This window comes from Electrophorus electricus, chromosome 1, assembly GCF_041902795.1.
Source record: "Electrophorus electricus isolate QZ-2024a chromosome 1, ASM4190279v1, whole genome shotgun sequence".
Lineage (NCBI taxonomy): Eukaryota > Metazoa > Chordata > Actinopteri > Gymnotiformes > Gymnotidae > Electrophorus > Electrophorus electricus.
The window spans coordinates 52,454-74,115 of NC_137497.1; the positions used below are offsets into that span (position 1 = coordinate 52,454).

At 41.6% G+C, this 21,662-nt stretch overlaps 2 protein-coding genes and 1 long non-coding RNA gene across 4 annotated transcripts in view; 1 reads left to right on the forward strand and 2 right to left on the reverse strand.

Annotated features, from left to right (window-relative positions):
- LOC145651318 (uncharacterized) overlaps positions 1–21,662 on the reverse strand; it is a gene marked incomplete at its 5' end in the record, with an annotated part of 33,846 nt that overhangs the window by 6,443 nt on the left and 5,741 nt on the right. The window lies entirely within an intron of this gene.
- LOC145652415 (uncharacterized) lies at positions 12,180–17,136 on the reverse strand. Of its 2 annotated transcripts, XR_014118721.1 has the most exons (4): positions 17,029–17,136; positions 15,621–15,822; positions 14,579–14,681; positions 12,180–14,308 (listed from the first exon to the last, which is right to left on the reverse strand). It is a non-coding gene; the product is annotated as an uncharacterized LOC145652415 (long non-coding RNA). The 2 variants fall into 2 exon arrangements; XR_014118718.1 differs by having other exon boundaries at positions 12,180–14,681.
- On the forward strand, positions 17,378–19,721 carry LOC118241324 (C-type lectin domain family 4 member F-like; the record flags this gene model as incomplete). The annotated part of the gene is made up of 5 exons (XM_081709938.1): positions 17,378–17,744; positions 17,865–18,004; positions 18,750–18,850; positions 19,121–19,239; positions 19,717–19,721. Coding segments are annotated over 5 exons (732 nt in total), but the record flags the coding sequence as incomplete, so codon positions are not given.

Consider the following 21,662-nt stretch of genomic DNA (forward strand, 5'->3'; position numbering starts at 1 on the left):
GGACAGAGAGGCAGAGGCAAAACCTGGAACACAGAAGGCAGACACACAGGCGCACATAACAACACTTTAAATGAATACAGCATTGCTCATGACACAACTTTCATTGTCCATATAATTATCATTTCTCAGATGTAACAAACGTCAGCTAAATAATAAATGCTCAGACGACTTGTTCATAGCACGAAGTCCGAGGGATCGACAGTGACGATCAGTTGTTTGGGTAGCAGGTTGTAAAATAGCCCATTAAGGTTGTGTCAGCAGTCGGTTCTCTCAATGAGCAGACAACACCACCTATGACCAGGAAGTGACCATCTCCCCACACATATGGCAATGGCTGGTTCAACAAAGCCTATAAAAAGAACAAGAGAGAGAAAAGGGGAGCCAAGAGAAAAAGGAACACACACACACACACACACACAAACATACACACACACACACACACACAAACATACACAGACACACACAAACAAACACACACACAAACATATACACACACACACACACACACACACACACACACACACACACACACACACACAAACATACACACACACAAATATACACACACACACACACACACACACACACACTAATTTACAGCCTGTTCTAAAAGGAGCCTGCTCTATACATCTTTTACATGACTAACAAAGAATCTTCAGTACTGCACTCTACAAAACATTTACATTTATGGCACTTTTAAGCAGCTTACAATTATGACTAATACAATTCAAGCAACTGAGGGTTAAATGGAGGCCTTGGTCATCCAAACCCTCCAATTCCAATGTATCAGCTGGACATCTGAGGAGGACATTTGAGTACAGGGAAGTCACTCTAATGTTCAAGAAACCAGTCTGGGATGATTTGTGCTTTATGACACGGTGCTTTATCCTACTGGAAGTATCCATGAGTGGACGGTACACTGTGGTCATAAAGGGATGGACATGGTCAGCAGCAATACTCAGGTAGGCTGTGGTGTATAAAAGATTCTTAATTGGTATTAAGGGGCCCAAAGTGTGTCAAGAAAATATCCCCCACACCATTACACCACCACTACCAGCCTGAACTGTTGATAGGGCAGGAAGGATCCATGCTTTTATGTTTCAACTGTTGCTCACTGGATAATTTCTCTTCTTCTGACCATTCTCTGTAAAGCCTGGAGATGGTTGAAAATTCCAGTAGATCAGCAGTTTCTGAAATACACAGACCAGCACGTCTAACACCAATAAATATGTCATGTTCAAAGTCACTTAAATCACTTTTCTTCCCCCATTCTGATGCTCAGTTTGAATGTCATGTCATGTGTACATGCCCAAATGCATTGATTTGCTGTCATCTGATTGGCTAATTAGATATTTGCATTAATGAGCAGTTGATCAGGTGTGCCTAATATAGTGGCTGGTGAGTGTATATTGACAGAATTACATTTAAATTTACATTTATGACATTTATGGCATTTAGCAGACACTCTTATCTAGAGTGACTTACAAAAGTGCTTTGTCATTTCCTCAGAATATATCCTAATACAGTAGTAGTAGTATGTGGAGAGACACATATACACATATACACGTTCACATGCACACACAAGCATGTCCACACACAAATTTACCTGCTGAGCAGAAAAACATCAAGCAGAGAGATTGCAGAGGTCAGACTCTACCATGCTGTTCCCAGAAACTGTCACGGTTAGTCCCTCCCAGCTTCCATGTTCCATGTTTTCCCTGTCTTGTGTATTTCAGTTCCATGCCGTAGTTTTGTTTTCTTCGCCCCTCTTTTGATTGCTCACACCTGACCCTCATCATACCTTGTTAAGTTCATGTATTGAAACGCTGTCTGATGCCCTGTGTTTGTGCTGTTCCTTGTGTTTGGTGGATGTATGAAAGTGCGTCTGTGTTTCAAAGCTTGCATTTATGTGAGCCTGCTTTGTTGTCCTAGCCTTCGTGTTTCCTAGCCTATGTTATAGCCTGCTTCCCTTGTTTGCCTTAGAGTGTTTGTTTGTAATATATCCCCATTATCTCCTTATTGGCTCAATGACCCTGGACTGCTCTGATGACTCTGAATCTGGATTTCCCCCTAATAAGTCTTGCTCTTCTCCGCACATGCATTCACCTCCTTACTCCTCACCCTTACAGCAAGAAGTAGAGCACTGTAAAGGCATGAGATAAACAAATAAACAAACAATACATCATTCAAACAGGTGATAATGATGATGAGAAAGTCTGTTTAATATGGTGATATGTCTAACTGTCTGTCTAACTGTCTATACTCCCTATACCCTACCTCCTACACCAACATATCCCCTATACCCTACCTCCTACACTAACATATCCCCTATACCCTACCTCCTAAACTAATATATCCCCTATACCCTACCTCCTACACTAACATATCCCCTATACCCTACCTCCTACACTAACATATCCCCTATACCCTACCTCCTACACCAACATATCCCCTATACCCTACCTCCTACACCAACATATCCCCTATACCCTACCTCCCACACTAACATATCCCCTATACCCTACCTCCTACACCAACATATCCCCTATACCCTACCTCCCACACTAACATATCCCCTATACCCTACCTCCTACACCAACATATCCCCTATACCCTACCTCCCACACTAACATATCCCCTATACCCTACCTCCTACACTAACATATCCCCTATACCCTACCTCCTACACCAACATATTCCCTATACCCTACCTCCCACACTAACATATCCCCTATACCCTACCTCCTACACCAACATATCACCTATACCCTACCTCCTACACTAACATATTCCATATTCCCTATTCCATATCTCCTATACTAACATATTGTCTCTATATATTTTGCCTCACAGTCGTGTATATCATACAGGCCATTACTATTCTTGGACTCCCAAAAGATAAATAAATGGTGGTTGAACAGACGCTTACACTGCAGCAGCTCAGAGATGAGGAAGCAGGAAGACAATGTGGTTACGCTGTCAGAATGACACACACATGCACACACGCACACACATATATACACACACACACACACACATGCACACACGCACTCACACACACACACTCTGTGGGTAGTCGCCTGCCGGCTCTGTGGCAAGCGGGGGCGGAGGTGATGCTTTTAGCCATTCCGAGGCTGTCTGGAGACTGGTTCTCAGAAAAGTTCTAAATATGCACGCAATAAGTGGTTTAATGAGTTAGCTGAGATAAAGGAAGAGAAAAAAACCCTCTTACTTGGAGAGCCTGCATGTTTCTTTGAAGCATCTGCACACACACACACACACATAAACACAAATACATACACAGGCATGTCAGGGAACAGTTGCCACTGTTGGGTCCCTGAGCAAGACCCTTAACCCTCAATTGCTCAAGATGTACTCAGTTGTAATTGTAAGTTGCTTTGGATAAAAGCATCAGATAAATGTAAAATTTGACACAATTATCCATAACATACTTTGCCTACCTTTCAACCATTGGCATTACTAACATGGGTTCGTGTCCTATATTTCTAATAGAACACATTATGTTGTTTTAGGTAAACACAAATTGCATACTGCTACCATCACTCAAGGTGTTCCCCAGGGGTCTGTCCTTGGCCCTCTCCTGTTCTTTATCTATATGCTACCCCTTGGTCAGATGATCTGCGGGCAAGGTCTTCATTTCCACTGTTATGCAGATGACACACAGATCTATATTAACACAGATGCCAACACTACCCTACCACCTCCTCTTTTATTCTCCTTTATCCAAGATCTCAAGCAGTGGATGAGCATAAACTTCTAAAAACTCAATTCTGATAAAACAGAATTTCTACTTATTGACCTGAAGTCCAAAATATCAAAATTCTCCAATCTTAAATTAAATATGGACGGTATCTTGAGCAGTTCCTCATCCGTATCTTGATCAGTTCCTCATCAGTTCCTCATCCTCAATCAGTTATGAAAATTGGCATACTCTTTGACTCGTCTCTCTTTTGAACCCCATGTCACGTCTCTGGTCAAAAAGGCCCCTTTTCACCTCTGTAATATTGCTAGGCTTGACAGAGCCCCTCCCCAGTGGCGCGACTCCCGGTGCGCCGGCCTATCGAGCCACGGCCCCGAGAGCAACGCCAAATGGCGAGGCCAATGCACTGAATGACCCAACATGGGCCAGCACGAGCAAGACAGAGGGGGGAAGGAGAGGCACCAAGATGACAACAGACACAAACACAGGGACGGACACACTAACAGACACACAAACACAGAGACAGACACACTAACAGACACACAAACACAGAGACGGACACACTAACAGACACACAAACACAGAGACGGACACGCTAACAGACACAGACACCAAAGGGACAAAACATCTGGTACAAACAATGTGACGGGAACAGACACAGTGACATTAGTAACAATAGTAACATTATTTAACAAGTTAACATGTCCAGGTAAGATGGCGAGAGCCCTGGGCTGTTCCCCAGTTGTCGGCTGGGCTGCAGGCCAACTTGCCTGTGGGGAATTGCCCCTCGCCGATTTGGGGGGTGGAAACCTTTGCTGTCCCAACACAGGGGGCGCACCAGCCACCTTGCCCATCTCTGGAGTTGGCACTGGTATCGCCTCTTTCCTGCCTCTACGAGGCTTCAGTACGGGTGCAAGAGATCTGGGGCTGTGTTCCCTAACGAAGGGAGTTCTCTCCTCGAACGAGGTTCCCTCTAGGTGTTTTGCGCTGGCTGGCTTACTTGCAACTAGGCAATACCGGAGCCTTGGGCCGCCTCATAGGTGTCGGAGACAGACGGAGCATCAATGTCTGTGGGAGAATCCCCATAGAGGACTTCCTCCACCTCCATCGATGGATCCTCCGCATAATCGGAGGTCGCTGTATTCCTCTCTCTCTCCATACTCAGCATAGCCCTCATAATAGTCCATGTAGGGCTTGCAGGACCCAGCGGAGTCCAATTCTGAGTGCTGGTTCTCGTAGTCTGGCTGATCTCTGTAGGACTCAGCAGAGTCCAGTCCCCCCCAAATCGTCCAGTGGGTTCCTCCCCTGTTGTGGACTTATGGAGCGAGGCGAGGATGAGCGAGGATAACAGGATAACAGGATAACAGGAGTCTACAGAGTCCGACTCTGAGTACTGCTCATCATTGTACCAGTCCTGGTGGCAGGATGAAGTTCCGCATGACTCCCCAGCGTCCGCAGAAGGACCACACTCACCTGGACCACTCTCTCCTACTGTGGGAGTCGGGAGTGTGCCCAAGAACCTGTAGGGCTTCCTTGCGAGGGCAGTGGGGGGGTGTTTACTACCCTTCTTACCCTTCTTTTTCTTCCTTTTCCCAGGCATCCCTCGTTGGCCAGTGTTTCTGTAAGAGGGATGTTCAAGCAGGATGCAGGGATGAGTTGCAGACACAAGAACATATGTTTATTTGCACACATAACATATAACACTTAGCACGCAGGCTAATGGGGTTAAACACCGACAACACAAATGCATAAATTATAGACTTTTACACATGTATGCTAATCACACAATGAGGAGCAGGTGTGAGACACAGGGAGGGCATGTCCACTTTAACGAACATATCGTGACACCGTCTTGATTACTGTAACTCTCTCCTCATTGGCATCCCTAAAAAAAAAACAGCCACTCACTTCAATATGTCCAAATCTCAGCCACAAAATCCTCCATCATATAAGGAAATCAGTCCACATCACCCCTAGTCTACAGCAGTACACCAATGGCTCCCTGTCCCTGAACACATTCAGTTCAAAATCCTCCTCCTTACATATAAAGCTCTGCACGGTCTATCACCTCCCTACCTAGCTCAACTCTTACACCATTTCTGCCCCACCCATACACTTCAGTCCTCTAATGCAGGTCTCCTCTCCATCCCAAAGTTTAGACTGTTGCCTGCAGGAGGCAGATCCTTTAGTGTCATGGTCCCAAAACTATGGAACACTTTACCTCAATCTCTCCGTCTCTGCTCCACACTCTACTCCTTCAAATCCCAATTTAACACACACCTCTTTTCCGAACACTTTTCAAAACCTCTTTTCTTATCCGTAGTTGTTAATTAATGCGTTGTCAGTTTGTGTCAATTTTATGTATTTACTTATTTATTCATTTTTTTCCGCTCTCATTGTAAAGTGATCTTGTGTCTGTGAAAGGTGCCATATAAAGTGAACTTATTATTATTGTGACGTGCGGAGGCAAAGCAGGATGCAGGGATGAGCCGTGTCTAACACAACAAACGTTTTATTTAACACAAAGACGACAACGTGGTTAGCAAACTAACCTGGTTCAAACATCAACACACCTATACGTAGACACAGGACTTATATACATACAAATTAATGACACACAATAAGGAGCAGGTGTGAAACACAGGGAGGGCGTGGCCATACAGATGAACACACACACACACACACACACACAGGGAGATGTTTGTAGGGAGGGGCCGTACCGTGACAATTATTATTATTATTATTATTATTTATGTCTAGAACAATCTTACAAAAGGTAACCCACAACTGATGTTAAATAGCATTTAATATATTGATGCGCTAAGTGGACTACAGCTGATACTCTTAAGGTGCCACAAATAAAGTTGGTGTGTGTGTGTGTGTGTGTGTGTGTGCAGGCAAAGTGCAGGTTCTTTTGGGTAGCAACTGTATAGAGATCTGTATATGTTCAATGCATAGTCAAAATTGCATTGATTAAAACTGTATCTGACAGAGGCCATCATGAAAAATATGGAAGTCTAGTATGTTAATGGGTTTGGAACACACATTCTCGGAGTGTAGGATCCAAATGCATATTTATTAACAGCCAGAATGCAAATAAGCAGACAAAATCTAAAAGGGCAAATCCAAAAACATAGTGAAACATCAGAAACTAGGGTCAAAAATGACAGACAATAAAATATACTCTGAAATGGGACGGCTCAGAAATTAAAGAGGACCGAGAAGACCTCATACAGATAGCACAGGTGATGAGCTATTAGCTTCCTTGGAAGAGAGTTCCAGTCTGCTCCGTCACAGTAGTAACTGTTTGAAGTACCTGAACTGTTGTGGGGAGCTTAGAGACAACAGGGTAATGGACAGCTGTCATATTTTCCACCATCAACTGTAGCTGTTTCTGCTGGTCATGTTGTTACTGGCTCAGAGCAGAGACAGACTAAGTAAATCCCCTGAACATTAGTTGGTGTTGTTTCAGTAACCTGACTTGGTCAGCGATACCAGAGGAAAGGGCATCCACATCTGCTGTCTGCACAGTGGCGAAGTCTTTCATGAACCAGGACAGAGACAGATGCTTGCAGGTGTGAGTAAATGAGTTAGAAATAAATGAGTATAAATACACAAGAAAGTAATGAGCAAAAGGTGAGAACAATCAGTAGTCCGGGGATGCAAATATGGTGCGAGTGTGAAGATTGGAGGCACTGGGCTGACAGCAGAGCTGGCAACTGGCGAATGCTGGGAGATGAAGTTCAGGCTAGAACGCATGACACAGAAGGTAGTAGCTCTCCGCTGATGAGGACTGACATCAACACACCCACTGAAGATATCATGATTATGTTTTGGTTTTAACACTTTAGTAAGTTGTCAATCACAGTTGAAAAGGTTAACTGGGACAAACACAGACATGTGGGCACTCTCGAACATCAGCAATTAGTCAATAAACTTGAGTGACAAAAGAGAGGTGATGTGACAGCTTCATAGCATTCCTGTTTACTATAAATCTCAATGGCCATGGAGCCTCAGAAATACACCTTTACCTAAGATGGTAAGTAGTAAATAAAATGCCTGACTATACTGATTTCAACCTAGTCTTAATTATTGAGTGTCACGGAAAGCTCTCCTCCCACGAGTCACGTGGTTTGGTCCGCCGCGTAGGAGGGTCTTGTTTGTGTATCTTGTTTGTAACCACGCCTGCACACACCTGCACCGGGTTAAGTCTCATTATGTCTATGTATTTAAACCCAGACTGGTGTGTGCAGTATTGTTGGTCATTGTCCATGTTTGCCTTTGTTCAAGTTTGTGTTGTTTAAGTGTTATTCACAAAGTTAATGTTATGTTCGTTTTCACCATGTTCGTGTTTATCGGTTATGTTATATGTGAGTACCGTTATCTTCCCTCTTTTCCAATAAATGTTTGTGTACATTCACGGAGCCTTTGCGTCCTACTCCTCGCTCTGTGGCACTCAGGCTGTTACACTGAGACTGTGTCTGAGTCTCGAACATTTTCAAGATGGTTATTCCATAGTGTCGGAGCTTTATAGGAAAAGGCTCTGCCCCCTGCAGTATATTTTCTTATTCTTGGTACTAGTAGAGCCTGCACCTTTTGATCTAAGCAGATGTGGTTGGTTGTAATGCACTAGGAGTTCATGAACTGTGGGGCAAGACAATTCAGTGCTTTTTAGGTCATTAGAAGTATATTATAATCAATGCAAATTTTTGCTGGGAGCCAGTGTAACAGATAAGATAGGAGTGATGTGATCAAATTTTCTAGTTCTTTGAATCACTCTTGCTGCTGTATTTTGAACTAGCTGGAACTTGTTTGGGCACTTAATGATACAAGCCAGCTAGTAATGCATTACAGTAGTCCAATCCTGAAGTGATAAATGCATGAACTAGCTTTTCTGTATCATGTGAGGAGAGTGTGTTTCTAATCTTTGCAATGCTCCTGAGAAAGGCTGTCCTAAAAATATTATTTACATGAGCTTTGAATGAGAGACTGGGATCAATAATCACTCCAAGATCTTTAACTGTAAAAGAAGATGCGATTTGGAGACCAGTGAGGTTAATTAAACTTACGTCTACAGTTAAAGAGGTCACAGAAAAAGATGACAGTAACTTTAGGCCAAAAGATGATGATTAAAAATTTTTAATCTTGGGTTTAAGATGTGTGTTTACAGTGCCATCTCATGAACCTTCAAAATGTTCATTAGAATATCCATAATGCAATTGTGACCAATGTTAAATATCTCCATTTACCACAGTGGCATGGTCTGCAATGTCCGACATCGATCCAATTCAATTAATCCACACTGAGGATGTACAAATATAAATATGCAGTTGTGTATGTATGTGTGCGGCTGTGAAGGGGCCCCTTCTCCATCCCTTTACGTGTGCTCAGCAGAGGGGCCCCTGTACACTGGTGTTGAGCTGCTTGGCTGCAGCTGCTCAGTGCCCCTCTCTGCCACTTTCTAAGGGCCTGCTGGCTCAACAGAGCCCCCAGCATCTCTGTGCCAGTGGGAACTCCTAGGTGGCCCCACCCTGCTCCACCCACCATGTTCCCATCAGCACAGAGCAGAAGCAGGAGAAGCATGTTGGAGTTCCAGCAGGAGTGGGTGGGATTTGTGTGTGTGTGTGTGTGTGTGTGTGTGTGTGTGTGTGTGTGTGTGTGTGTGTGTGTGTGTGTGTGTGTGTGTGTGTGTGCAGGCAAAGTGCACAGGTTCTTTTGGGTAGCAACTGTATAGAGATTTGTATATGTTCAATGAATAGTCATAGTGTGGGTGTGTGTGGGTGTGTGTGGGTGTGTGTGTGGTACTCAGCGTATTGCCTATAGTGTTATAGATTATCGTTGGTCTTCTGTGTGTGGAACACAGAAGGCAGACACACAGGCAGACATAACAACACTTTAAATGAATACAGCATTGCTCATGACACAACTTTCATTGTCCATATAATTGTCATTTCTCAGATGTAACAAACGTCAGCTAAATGCTAAATGCTCAGACGACTTGTTCATAGCACGAAGTCCGAGGGATCGACAGTGATGATCAGTTGTTTGGGTAGCAGGTTGTAAAATACCCCATTAAGGTTGTGTCGTCATTCGGTTCTCTCAATGAGCAGTCAACACCACCTATGACCAGGAAGTGACCATCTCCCCACGCATACGGCAATGGCTGGTTCAACAAAGCCTATAAAAAGAACAAGAGAGATAGAAAGAAAAGTGGAACCAAGAGAAAATGGAACACACACACACAAAAACATACACACAAACACACACACACACATACACACACAAAAACATACATACACACACACACAAACACACACACACACAAACACAATCATACACACACACAAACACACACTAATTCACAGCCTGTTCTAAAAGGAGCCTGTTCTATACATCTTTTACATGACTAACATGTATCCATTAAGGCATTTCATCTGTCACAGGACATGGTGGTCCACACAACTCCTCACCTGGTTTCCTAGGGAGCAAATGTTTGATTAGCACCTCATCTGCAGGTGTGTTGGTTGACCTGTGGGAGGTGGAAGAGAGGCAGCTACATTAGCTTGTCTGCTTGTTGATTTGTTGATCTGAGTGACTGTGTACTCTGTCACAATCGTGTCCATGTTGACATCAATCTTTGGGCCTGGTTTTCCTCTGACCCACGGTGCTGAGAACGGGCACACCATCAAATGTTCAAAAGGAGACAATTTTGTTGTTGCATTCAATCATTTGCATATCATGCTGCACTGCTGCTTCTCTGTTGCATTGCTTTATTTAATCCGATATTAATATTAACAATTAATCATCAATAGTGTCTGCTGTTAATATTATCAAACCAGCACGGGTCAGTGGCTACAGTATGTGAGAGGAAGGTGTCAGTACAGTCCGATGGACCGCTCAATGGCCTCACTGTCCCCTCTTTTGGTTCAAGTTTGTCTACTTCATCAGCCAATAAATTCCTAGTGGCCTCCTGACTGGACCCTGGGGACTCGTGTCTCTTAATTTTTACTATAACCAATTTTGTTGGCAGATTACACGCACACAAAAGATCAGAAATAAGTTTGTAATGGGAATTGTGCTCATCATCAGCTGTGTGAAAGCCTCTTTGTGACCAAATTCAACCAACGTCATGTGCAACACCAAATGTGTAGCAACTATCTGTATAGATTGTTAGTGGGTTATCTGTGTACGGAGAACATGCTCTAATTAAACTGACAAGTTCAGCTGCTTGTGGTGAATTTTAGGGAAGTGCCTGGGCTTCTAAAAAATTGTTGGGTAGATGTCAAACAGTATAACCATGAAGAAATAACATCACTGGTTTAGAACAGGAACCATCAACCATTAACACTTTGTCCCATAATTCTAAAGGTCAAGATCCAATCTGTTTGCAGATTGTTCCACAACTTCTCTTGAACAGTCATATGTTTCAGCTAAGAACTCAGGCAAGGATAGCATTTGATGTAAGTATTATGTTGTTGACTGAGGCTTTAATAGTTAAATTACTTGTGCATGTCAAAATATTTTTGTAGCCTCTTCGCCTTTGTGCCATCATGTGATGTGTTGATAATATATTGAGAATCACTAACACCTGATGTGAAGTCTAGAAAGTTAAGGATGTGATAAAACAACTGTTTCTGCATCCGTGATCGTAATAGCTGCTGCTGCCACAGCTCATAGTCAGGCAATTAAGCCTCGCACTACTGCATCTAAGGTTTTGGACAGGTATACCACAGGCCTGAGCTGCCCATTGTGTTGCTTGGTACACATATTGATGGCAGTCCCTGAATGTTCATGAGTGTATAGATGAAAAGGTTGTGTATAGTCAGGCAATATAGTCAGGCAGAAAAGGCAATATCTGGATCACTCAAACAGATTACAGGCAGCTGATTGTTTTTGGAAACAAAACTGGCACTCACTTACTCCCACAGAATTAATAATTGCACCTGAAACAGGACCTTCATTGATTGCTGCTAGTTGATGAAAAAGTTGCTGTAGCATCAACCAAAAACTAAATTAGGACCATGTATGCATAATTCTTGGAGTCAGTTTTCCTGTAACTAATGTCATAATTTCTGAAAACATACTTGGGGCACATTCTGCAGACAGGCCTAGTTGCTGTTTAATTTCCAGACAGCGCGCTCTCCAGTATGTGTTTTAGGTTCTTAATTTTTTGCCCTATTTAGTTTGTGCGTCTGACTGTTGTTTAGAGTCGTTGGACTTTTTTTCTACAATCCCTAACCCATCGTCTACTTTACCTTTATATTGTTTGACTTCTCAGTTCTGCGTGTTCAACGTTGTTTAGGGTTAGGGTTAGCGTTACATCCCCGGAGCTTGTCAAGCGCAGGATAGAGGAGTTCCTGGCATTGTACCTATGAGAGCACAACCTGGTGCTAATTAAAATGCATACTCCACAATAAATTTTCTATAACACTGTAGTGGTTTTAACACTTTTAATAAATTGTCAGTTACAGTTGATAAGGTTAATTGGGGTACCATCCTGATTAACAGGGAACACTTATTAATTTTAATTGATTTATAAATTATTAATAATTTAGTCTCCACTCATGGAAGTCGTGAGTTCAATACATGATTATTTCTTGTCTACCAAACATTATAATATCACTCTTGACTCATAGACATAATAACTAAGGGATGTTAATTGAATAAGCAGAGATAAGAAAAACATTCACTACAATCACTAAGATTCTACCAATGACCAGGAGGAGTATTGAGTTTACTAGTATCACTGTAATAACAATCATAACAATGCAACCAAGCCAGAATTAACACACATGATTCGTTGTGGATAAAAGTAGCAAACTTGGCTAATAAAGAAGAAAGAAACAAAAAGGAAAAGAAATTGAACATTTACACATTTTACTATGTGTTATAACCACACAGTCCTCAGGACTGCACCCTACAAAACATTTACACATTTTACTATGTGTAATAACCACTCAGTCCGTAGTACTGCACTCTAGAAAACATTTACAGATTTTACTATGTGTAATAACCAAAGAATCCTCAGTACTGCACTCTACAAAACATTTACATTTATGGCAATGAGCACTTTTATCCACTTTTAAGTAGCTTACAATTATGACTAATGCAATTCAAGCAACTGAGGATTAAATGGAGGCCTTGGTCATCTAAACCCTCCAATTCCAATGTATCAGCTGGACATCCATGATGTGAGTCTGCTGTTTCACTACATCCTAATGGTGTCTGTTGGACTGAGATCTGAGGAGGACATTTGAGTACAGGGAACTCACTCTAATGTTCAAGAAGCAGTCTGAGATGATTTGCACTTTATGACACGGTGCTTTATCCTACTGGAAGTATCCATGAGTGGACGGTACACTGTGGTCATAAAGGGATGGACATGGTCAGCAGCAATACTCAGGTAGGCTGTGGTGTTTAAAGGATGCTTAATTGGTATTAAGGGGCCCAAAGTGTGCCAAGAAAATATCCCCCACCCCATTACACCACCACTATCAGCCTGAACTGTTGATAGGGCAGGAAGGATCCATGCTTTTATGTTTCAACTGTTGCTCACTGGATCATTTCTCTTCTTCTGACCATTCTCTGTAAAGCCTGGAGATGGTTGAAAATCCCAGTAGATCAGCAGTTTCTGAAATACACAGACCAGCCTGTCTAACACAAATAAACATGCCATGTTCAAAGACACTTAAATCACTTTTCTTCCCCATTCTGATGCTCAGTTTGAACTTCATGTCATGTGTACATGCCCAAATGTATTGATTTGCTGTCATCTGATTGGCTAATTAGATATTTGCATTAATGAGCAGTTGATCAGGTGTGCCTAATGTAGTGGCTGGTGAGTGTATATTGACAGAATTACATTTAAATTTACATTTACATTTATGGCATTTATCAGACACTCTTATCCAGAGCGACTTACAAAAGTGCTTTGTCTTTTCCTCAGAATATATCCTAGAACAGTACAGTAGGTTAGAGTCCAACATACCAATTAACTAGAATACTGTATAAGTACAGGAATCAATGCTGATGCCTAGAAGTACAAAATACAATAGGTCTATCTTAAATAATGATAAGTGCAATAAACAATAAGTGCTAGAGTTTGTTACACAACATAGTAAACAATACCCTACAATAAGTCCTAATTTACTCAGTCAATATAGGAACGGGGTCAGTTGTCCTTTAAATATTCTGCAAATAGATGGGTCTTCAGTCTGTGTTTGAAGACTGCAAGGGACTCTGCTGTCCTCACAGCAAGTGGGAGTTCATTCCACCATCTTGGAGCCAGGACAGAAAATAATATCACTGCTTGTCGTCCATGAGTCCTGAAGCAAGGTATTTCAAGCTAAGCGGTACTTGAGGTTTGAAGTACTTGATGTATGGATCAGGCTTTGACCATTGTCCTCATTTATGAAGGGCCTGGTCCATTTTTGGCTTTGTAGGCAAGCATCAAGGTTTTAAATCTGATGCGTGCAGCTATTGCGAGCCAATGAAGGGAGCGCAGCAGTGGAGTAACGTGTGAATTTCAGAAGATTGAAGAGCAGTCATGCTGCTGCATTCTTGTCAAGTTGTAGAGGTCTGATGGCTCTTAGAGGAAAACAAGCAAGTAGCGAGTTGCAGTAGTCTAGCTTTGAGATAACAAGAGACTGCACAAGCACCTGGGTAGCTTCCTGTGAGAGAAAGGGCCAAATCCTTCGTATGTTACAAAAGAGAAATTTGCAAGACCGGGTTAGATTTGACACGAGTGGAGAACTAGAACTAGTTGTCCAGTTATGCCCAGGCTATGGGCAGCTTCAGATGGTGATACCAGGGAGTTCTCGAAGGAAACTGTGAGGTCATGGTAAAGGTTGGGAGTACCAGGGCTGAATAGAAGCTCAGTTTTACTGGGGTTGAGCTTCAAGTGGTGGGCTGTCATCCATGTCGCAATGTCAGTCAAGCATGCTGAGATACGTCTCGAGACCTGCGTGTCAGAGGGTGGAAAAAGAAATAATTGAAGGTCATCGGCATAGCAGTGGTAGGAGAAACCATGAGAATTTATTACATCATTAAGAGAACGAGTATACAAAAAGAAGAGAAGGGGGCCTAATAATGAGCCCTGTGGAACACCAGTGGAAAGTCTACATGGTTTGGAAGTGGATCCTCTACATGTCACCTGATAGGACTGTCCCTCCAGATTGGACTGAAACCATCTCCATGCAGAGCCAGTCACACCGAGCCTGGAGAGAATAGAGAGAAGAATGCTGTGTCAAAGGCTGCAGAAAGGTCTAGAAGAATCAAAACAGATGACAGTTTGGCAGCTTTAGCGGCATGAAGTTTCTCCGTCACTGCTATGAGGGCTGTTTCTGCAGAATGTGCCCGTGTGTAGCCAGACTGATTGGGATCATGCAGCTGGTTCTGGGTGAGGAAAAGAGACAATTGATTGTAAACTGCTTGTTTGAGGGCTTTTGAGAGAAAGAGAGAAGTGAGACCGATCTGTAGTTGGTAACGTTGGAGCCGTCAAGTGTGGCCTTCTTGAGGATTGGTACCGCCCTGGCGGTTTTGAGTGCAGTTGGCACATATCCAGAAGGTAAGGAGTTGTTGATGGTAACAGAGATGAAAGGAAGCTGATCTCTTGCGACTGTCTGGAACAGAGTGGAAGGAATCGGATCCAGCGGGAATGTAGTTGGATTGCTGGGATGTAGCTGAAGAATTTCGTCTGAGGAGAGAGGAGAAAAAGAAATCACAGAGTTGTATGTAATGTGCTGGCCTGACTGCCGAAGGGTGTGGAGCAGGACGCACAGACTCTTTTGACATATCCGAACATTTAAGTACATAAAACATAGCGGCACTCACATATAACACAAGCAGTAAACGTGAACACTTAATGGTTAACATTGAACAGAGCAATGAACATGACTACCTTTAACAATGACAACGCTACATCAACAATGACCAGCACCCAGTAGACAAGGACACTGGTTTCTATACAAACAAATATCCTCCCACTTCAGGTGGCAGGCCAAACCCTGTGACTCGCAGGAGGCGAACGTTCCGTGACAGCACCCCCTCCCAAGGGATGCGGCTCCCGACGCGTCCGTCCAATGAACATGAACCTCCAGGCGCTGTATAAACGTAAACACAAACAGAGCATGACAATTCCCAGTGCCCACCCAGTACCAGGCGGGCCAGGTGCTGGTAGATGTGGTAATGGACATAGATATGGTCGTGGACATATAGAGGACATAGATATGGTTGAGGACATATAGAGGTCCTAGATGTGGTTGAGGCACACAGACCAATGTTGTTCCCTCATTTTCATAAAAAAATTACAAAAAATTAATTCATTGTCACATGATATGATCATAACGAATCTTCCCACAGAAGTCTTGGAACCCACATCTAACAGCCACCAGTGCCATGGAGGAGGATAACGAATATGAAAACCTTGAGAGCAACTATACAAACATAGACAACTACAATAACCTGCCAAGAGTACATGAGAGATTCTGCCTGGACACTGAAGTACAGAAACGAGGTAAATGTTCAGATCAACCACAGAATCAAAGGCAGAACAAAGTGAGAATTATTTAGGATCTATATCCCTCTGTAACCAAAGAGAAAATTAACAAATTTTTTAGTTGCCTAATTTCTTTAATTCCCAGTAAAATAAAGTACATCTTTTAAAAAATGACTGGATTTAATTAAAATAAATAAGGAATGAATGGTTGAAATGTTTGGTTTTGCTGCAGCAGAAACAAAAATCATTTTTTAAAATGTTTTTAAGAGTGAACAGTGTTAAAAAATGTAGTCCACACCTGTCTTAAGAACTCTCTTTGTGGAAACAGACTGTACATATGTTCCACTCAAACAAAAGAACAAAATCCTTTAGCCAAAAGTAAATAAAACTATTAAAACACTTAAATCATCAAAGAACTACTACAACACTTAAATCATCATTAAAGGAATGTTTTAGATTTTGTCAGATGTAGACTGAAATACATCTGCAAAGCAGACAGCTGGAACATGATGTTTTAAAAAAATAAAGCAACATTTCAGGCTTCTAATAGACAGAAGTTATGGGTTAAGAAGAAAATAGATAGTATTACTTGAGGTTTCTCGCACGTAAAGTAGCAGTCAAAAGTTTGGACACACTTGACAGATGTGTGTTTTTAATAGTAATAAAGGCATTTTAATCTAATGGATTATGCTTAAATTTGTTTTCAAGAACAATAGAATTTGGGAAAGGTGTTAGCATATATACAAAATCATTTTTAAAACACAATTTTAGATTCAAATGATTAGTTCAAATGATTAGATTAGTTCCTCACCGTACAAGTGCTCTGCATATGTGAGAACATCTTGAAGACTGATGTAAAAGCATCGTAGGTTGCTGTCTCATGAAGCTGGTTAAGAGAACACCAAGAGCATGCAGAGCTGTCATCAAAGTATAGGAAAGTTACTTCAAATGATGCAAACTCTACAATAGACAATATTTATCATAGCATAATCACATATGTGTTATTTCATTTGTTTGATACCTTCCCTGTTTTGTTTTAAAGGAGAAAATATTAAAAATAAACAAAGAGTAGGTGTGTCCAGACTTTTGAATAGTACTGTACCATTGCAGTAGAATCTGAAAAGCAGTAGAGGAAGTCTAACTGTGTTGCTGTTGTAACTCTCCCAGGCTGTGAGGCTGCGTCTGAGGGGAGGCAGGCGTGCTCTGGAAAACCAGCTGCAGTGTGTTTGGGGCTGCTGTGTGTTCTCCTGCTGGCTGTTATCATCGGCCTGTGGATAAAACACGATGCAGGCAGAGACCAGTTACAGAGAGACTATGACAACATGACTAAGGAGAGAGACCAGTTACAGAGTAGCTATGACAACATGACTAAGGAAAGAGACCAGTTACAGAGTAGCTATGACAACATGACTAAGGAGAAAGACCAGTTACTGGACATTAACAATAATTTGACTTTAGAGAGAGACCAATTACAGAGCAGTTATGATAACCTCACTATGGAAAGAGATGCAATTCAGCAAAAACTGGGTGAGGATGAACAATATTAGTACTACCACAATGGAAAATATACACTTACTGATGAAAATGCATTATTTGCTAAAAGACAGTTTACAGTCACACCACTCTTCACTGTCTTTCTTTTTGAAGAGATGTGTTTTAAAGGTTGGAGGAAATTTGGAAGCAGCTATTACTACTTTTCTAATGAGAGAAAGAACTGGGCTGAGAGCTGGCAGTACTGTAGAGAGATGGGAGCAGATCTGGTGATCATAAACAGCAGAGAGGAACAGGTGAGGGGAGTGGAGAGAAGACCCTCAGATCTGATAGAAATCTCCTTATTCAACTACATTCTATAGACTGAGTAATCTAGATTATATGTATACATTATCAGCACAAATCTCCTTATTCAACTACATTCTATATATTGAGTAATCTAGATTATATGTGTACACTATCAGCACAAATCTCCTTATTCAACTACATTCTATATATTGAGTAATCTAGATTATATGTGTACACTATCAGCACAAATATCCTTATTCAACTACATTCTATAGACTGAGTAATCTAGATTATATGTTTAGACTATCAGCACAAATATCCTTATTCAACTACATTCTATAGACTGAGTAATCTAGATTATATGTATACATTATCAGCACAAATCTCCTTATTCAACTACATTCTATAGACTGAGTAATCTAGATTATATGTTTAGACTATCAGCACAAATATCCTTATTCTACTACATTCTATAGACTGAGTAATCTAGATTATATGTATACATTATCAGCACAAATCTCCTTATTCAACTACATTCTATATATTGAGTAATCTAGATTATATGTGTACACTATCAGCACAAATCTCCTATTTCAGCTACATTCTATAGATTGAGTAATCTAGATTATATGTGTACACTATCAGCACAAATCTCCTTATTCAACTACATTCTATAGACTGAGTAATATAGATTATATGTGTACACTATCAGCACAAATCTCCTTATTCTAATTATATTTTCCTTCCCTCCAGGAGTTCATAAAGGAGGTAAACATAGATGCCTGGATTGGTCTCAGTGATGCACAAACAGAGGGGATCTGGAAGTGGGTGGATGGGTCACCACTAACCACTGAGTGAGTAATACAACGTGCCTTTTTCACACATTTGTGAGTGTAGACTACACCCATACACTTTATTTTCCAACATCCTGTGGTCATTTTTCAATGGCATGCAGGGTGGATTAACTCACTGAAAACAACCTCAAGGATGCTGTTATGCACTGGTGCCATCTTGTGGTTAAAACAAATTAAATGCAGTGTGTTGAAATCTGTGAGCTGTAATCTGTGTTGTAATCTGTGTTGGAATCTGTGTGTTGTATTCTGTGTGTTGTGTGTTAATTCCAGATACTGGAGGAAAGGGGAACCTAATGGTGCTCACAAAGATGAAGACTGTGCTGTCAATGAAGTTGTCTCTCAGAAAATGTGGAATGACATGCGTTGCTCGTACGAGGCAGGCTGGATCTGTGAATCTACAGTTCCTCCCATGTCGCTTTAGACATTTACACCAGCTGGTTTCTAAAACCAGTATAATTTTGGAAGGGTGTTAGTCTATATTTTAATTCATTTTCAAAACACACAATTTTAGATGCACCCTCAGTAAATAGTTTTCTTTCAGAACTTTAGTTCCTCACCTTACAAGTGCTCTGCATTTGTGAAAATGTATAATGGAAAAGCATCATAGGTGACTGTCTCATGAAGAAGAGAACACCAAGAGCATTTAAAAGTGTCATCAAGGTATAGGAGAACAAACAGGAAGCATAGACCAGACTTTGGTATAGACCTTCAGTCTACCAGCCAAGTGCTCAACACTGAACCTCAAACACAGTGGAATGTTTCCTCTTACAAATACCACTCATGTTCTTTCTTTTACTACATCCCTCAAAAGTCTATCCAGTGTAGCTTTCTCTGTGTTTTTCTGTGTTTCTGTTGGTGTGAAACAGATTAAAGCATCTTTTCTTCAAGAGCAAACGTCCCTGTATAGAAGGAGACCCTCTTATGCATGAAACTACTGAGTAAAGACCACACACCTGTTCCAGGAAAAAGACCTGTGTGCACTGAACACAGCTCTTAATGGTGCATTGTAAAGGTGTATGTAGGAACAATGTTGCATTATAAAGTTGTTACCACAATGTTACTAAACATGTTCAAGTATCTAAATATATATATGTAGAGAGAGAGAGATACTTTTTCATATATAAACTGCCTACACCTCCTACTAATTCAGAAACACTTTGTTTGCACAGATGATGAAGGACCTCTGTCAGAAACGTCCTGTTTCTCTGGAAACTGTGTGTACTTTACTACAATTTTGAGTATATCTACATTTCTTACTACAATATACTGCAGTTACTCATTATAAACATATATATATATATATATATATATATATATATATATATATATATATATATATATATATATATATATATATATATATATATATATATATATATATATATATATATATGAATCTCCTGTCACATCACATCCAAAAGGTGCTCTATTGGATTGAGATCTGGTGACTGTGGAGGACATTTGAGTTCAGTGAATACTTTGTCATTTTCAAGTTTGAGATGATTTGTGGGTCATGATAAGTGCTTTATCCTGCTGGAAGTATCCATCAGTAGATGGGTTCACTGTGGTCATAAAGGGATGGTGTAACGAGTGCCCGAGTGCCGCAGGGTGTGGAGCAGGATGCAGAGACTCTCTCGACGTTGTGAAACATTTAGGACATAGAACATTTAGGACAATGGTGGCACTCACAAATAACTGTAACAGCGAATATATACACACTAAACGTTAACGATTAAGATTGTAATGTAAACACACGCTATACAAACACTAACAAGGGCTACACAAACATGGACATTAACATTATACTCAGATGCTAACAAACCACGACCAACAGTGAGGTACGCACTGACGGAGGTTTATATAGACTGACAAACACTAACGATTACCCAGGGCCCCAAATTTTCCCATTCGAGGCCTCTCGGTTTTGTGATTGACACTTGAGAATGTGAGAGTGCCACGGCAAAAACGCTCCTTTTGGAGAGTAGGCGGGCCTTCAGCTAGCATCACTGAGGCTGCGCACTTCCCCTTTCTCCAGTACACATAATCGAGGCAAATGGCCTCTCCTGGGAGCTCCTTGCCCAACCACTCCTTTTCATACTCATGATCAGGCCCTATGGACACAAACACGGTACAGTGCAGGTTTTATAGTTTCATTACTTCTACCCCTTTTTGTTCACTTTGTTTGAGGATATCTGACATCTGCACAGTCAGTTCCTGTGCAGTCAGTCACTGGTATGAGTACAGTGGTTCAATTTTATCAGAGTACATTTTTTGTGCTGTTGACTCAATTACCTTTAGGCCCTCTGGTCTGGACTCGATTACGATGTATAGTTTGCGCATCAAATCTCATCCTAACAGATTTACTGGACACACTGTGGACATTAAGAATGCATGGGTGAAATTTCAACCCCTTTCAGTTTGGCAAGGGAGAGGGTGTGAGTAATGTTCTAGGGTAGTGTGTCCAGTGGCCCCTACAGTAGTCGATGTTTTCCCAGATAATTCCCTAGCCTGAATTACAGAGTCCACCAGGAATGACATACGTATACCCTGCACTGTTAGGGGCAGTTGTGGCAAGCAAGAGTAAGGAGGATCGATATACTTCAGGGATGAGGGAGAGAGAGTGTGGTGTGTGTGTGCGGGGAGGGTGTGGTGTGCATGATGTGTGTGTGCTCTTATCTCTAGCTGCGGTTGACCCATCCCAGACTCTGCCCGTCAGTCTGCTTCCTCGTCACAGCCCCTCTGCTTCTGTGTTTTACAGTCTCTTGAGGAGTGTCCTTTCTTTCCACACGTGTAGCATCGGTCATCTCTTTCA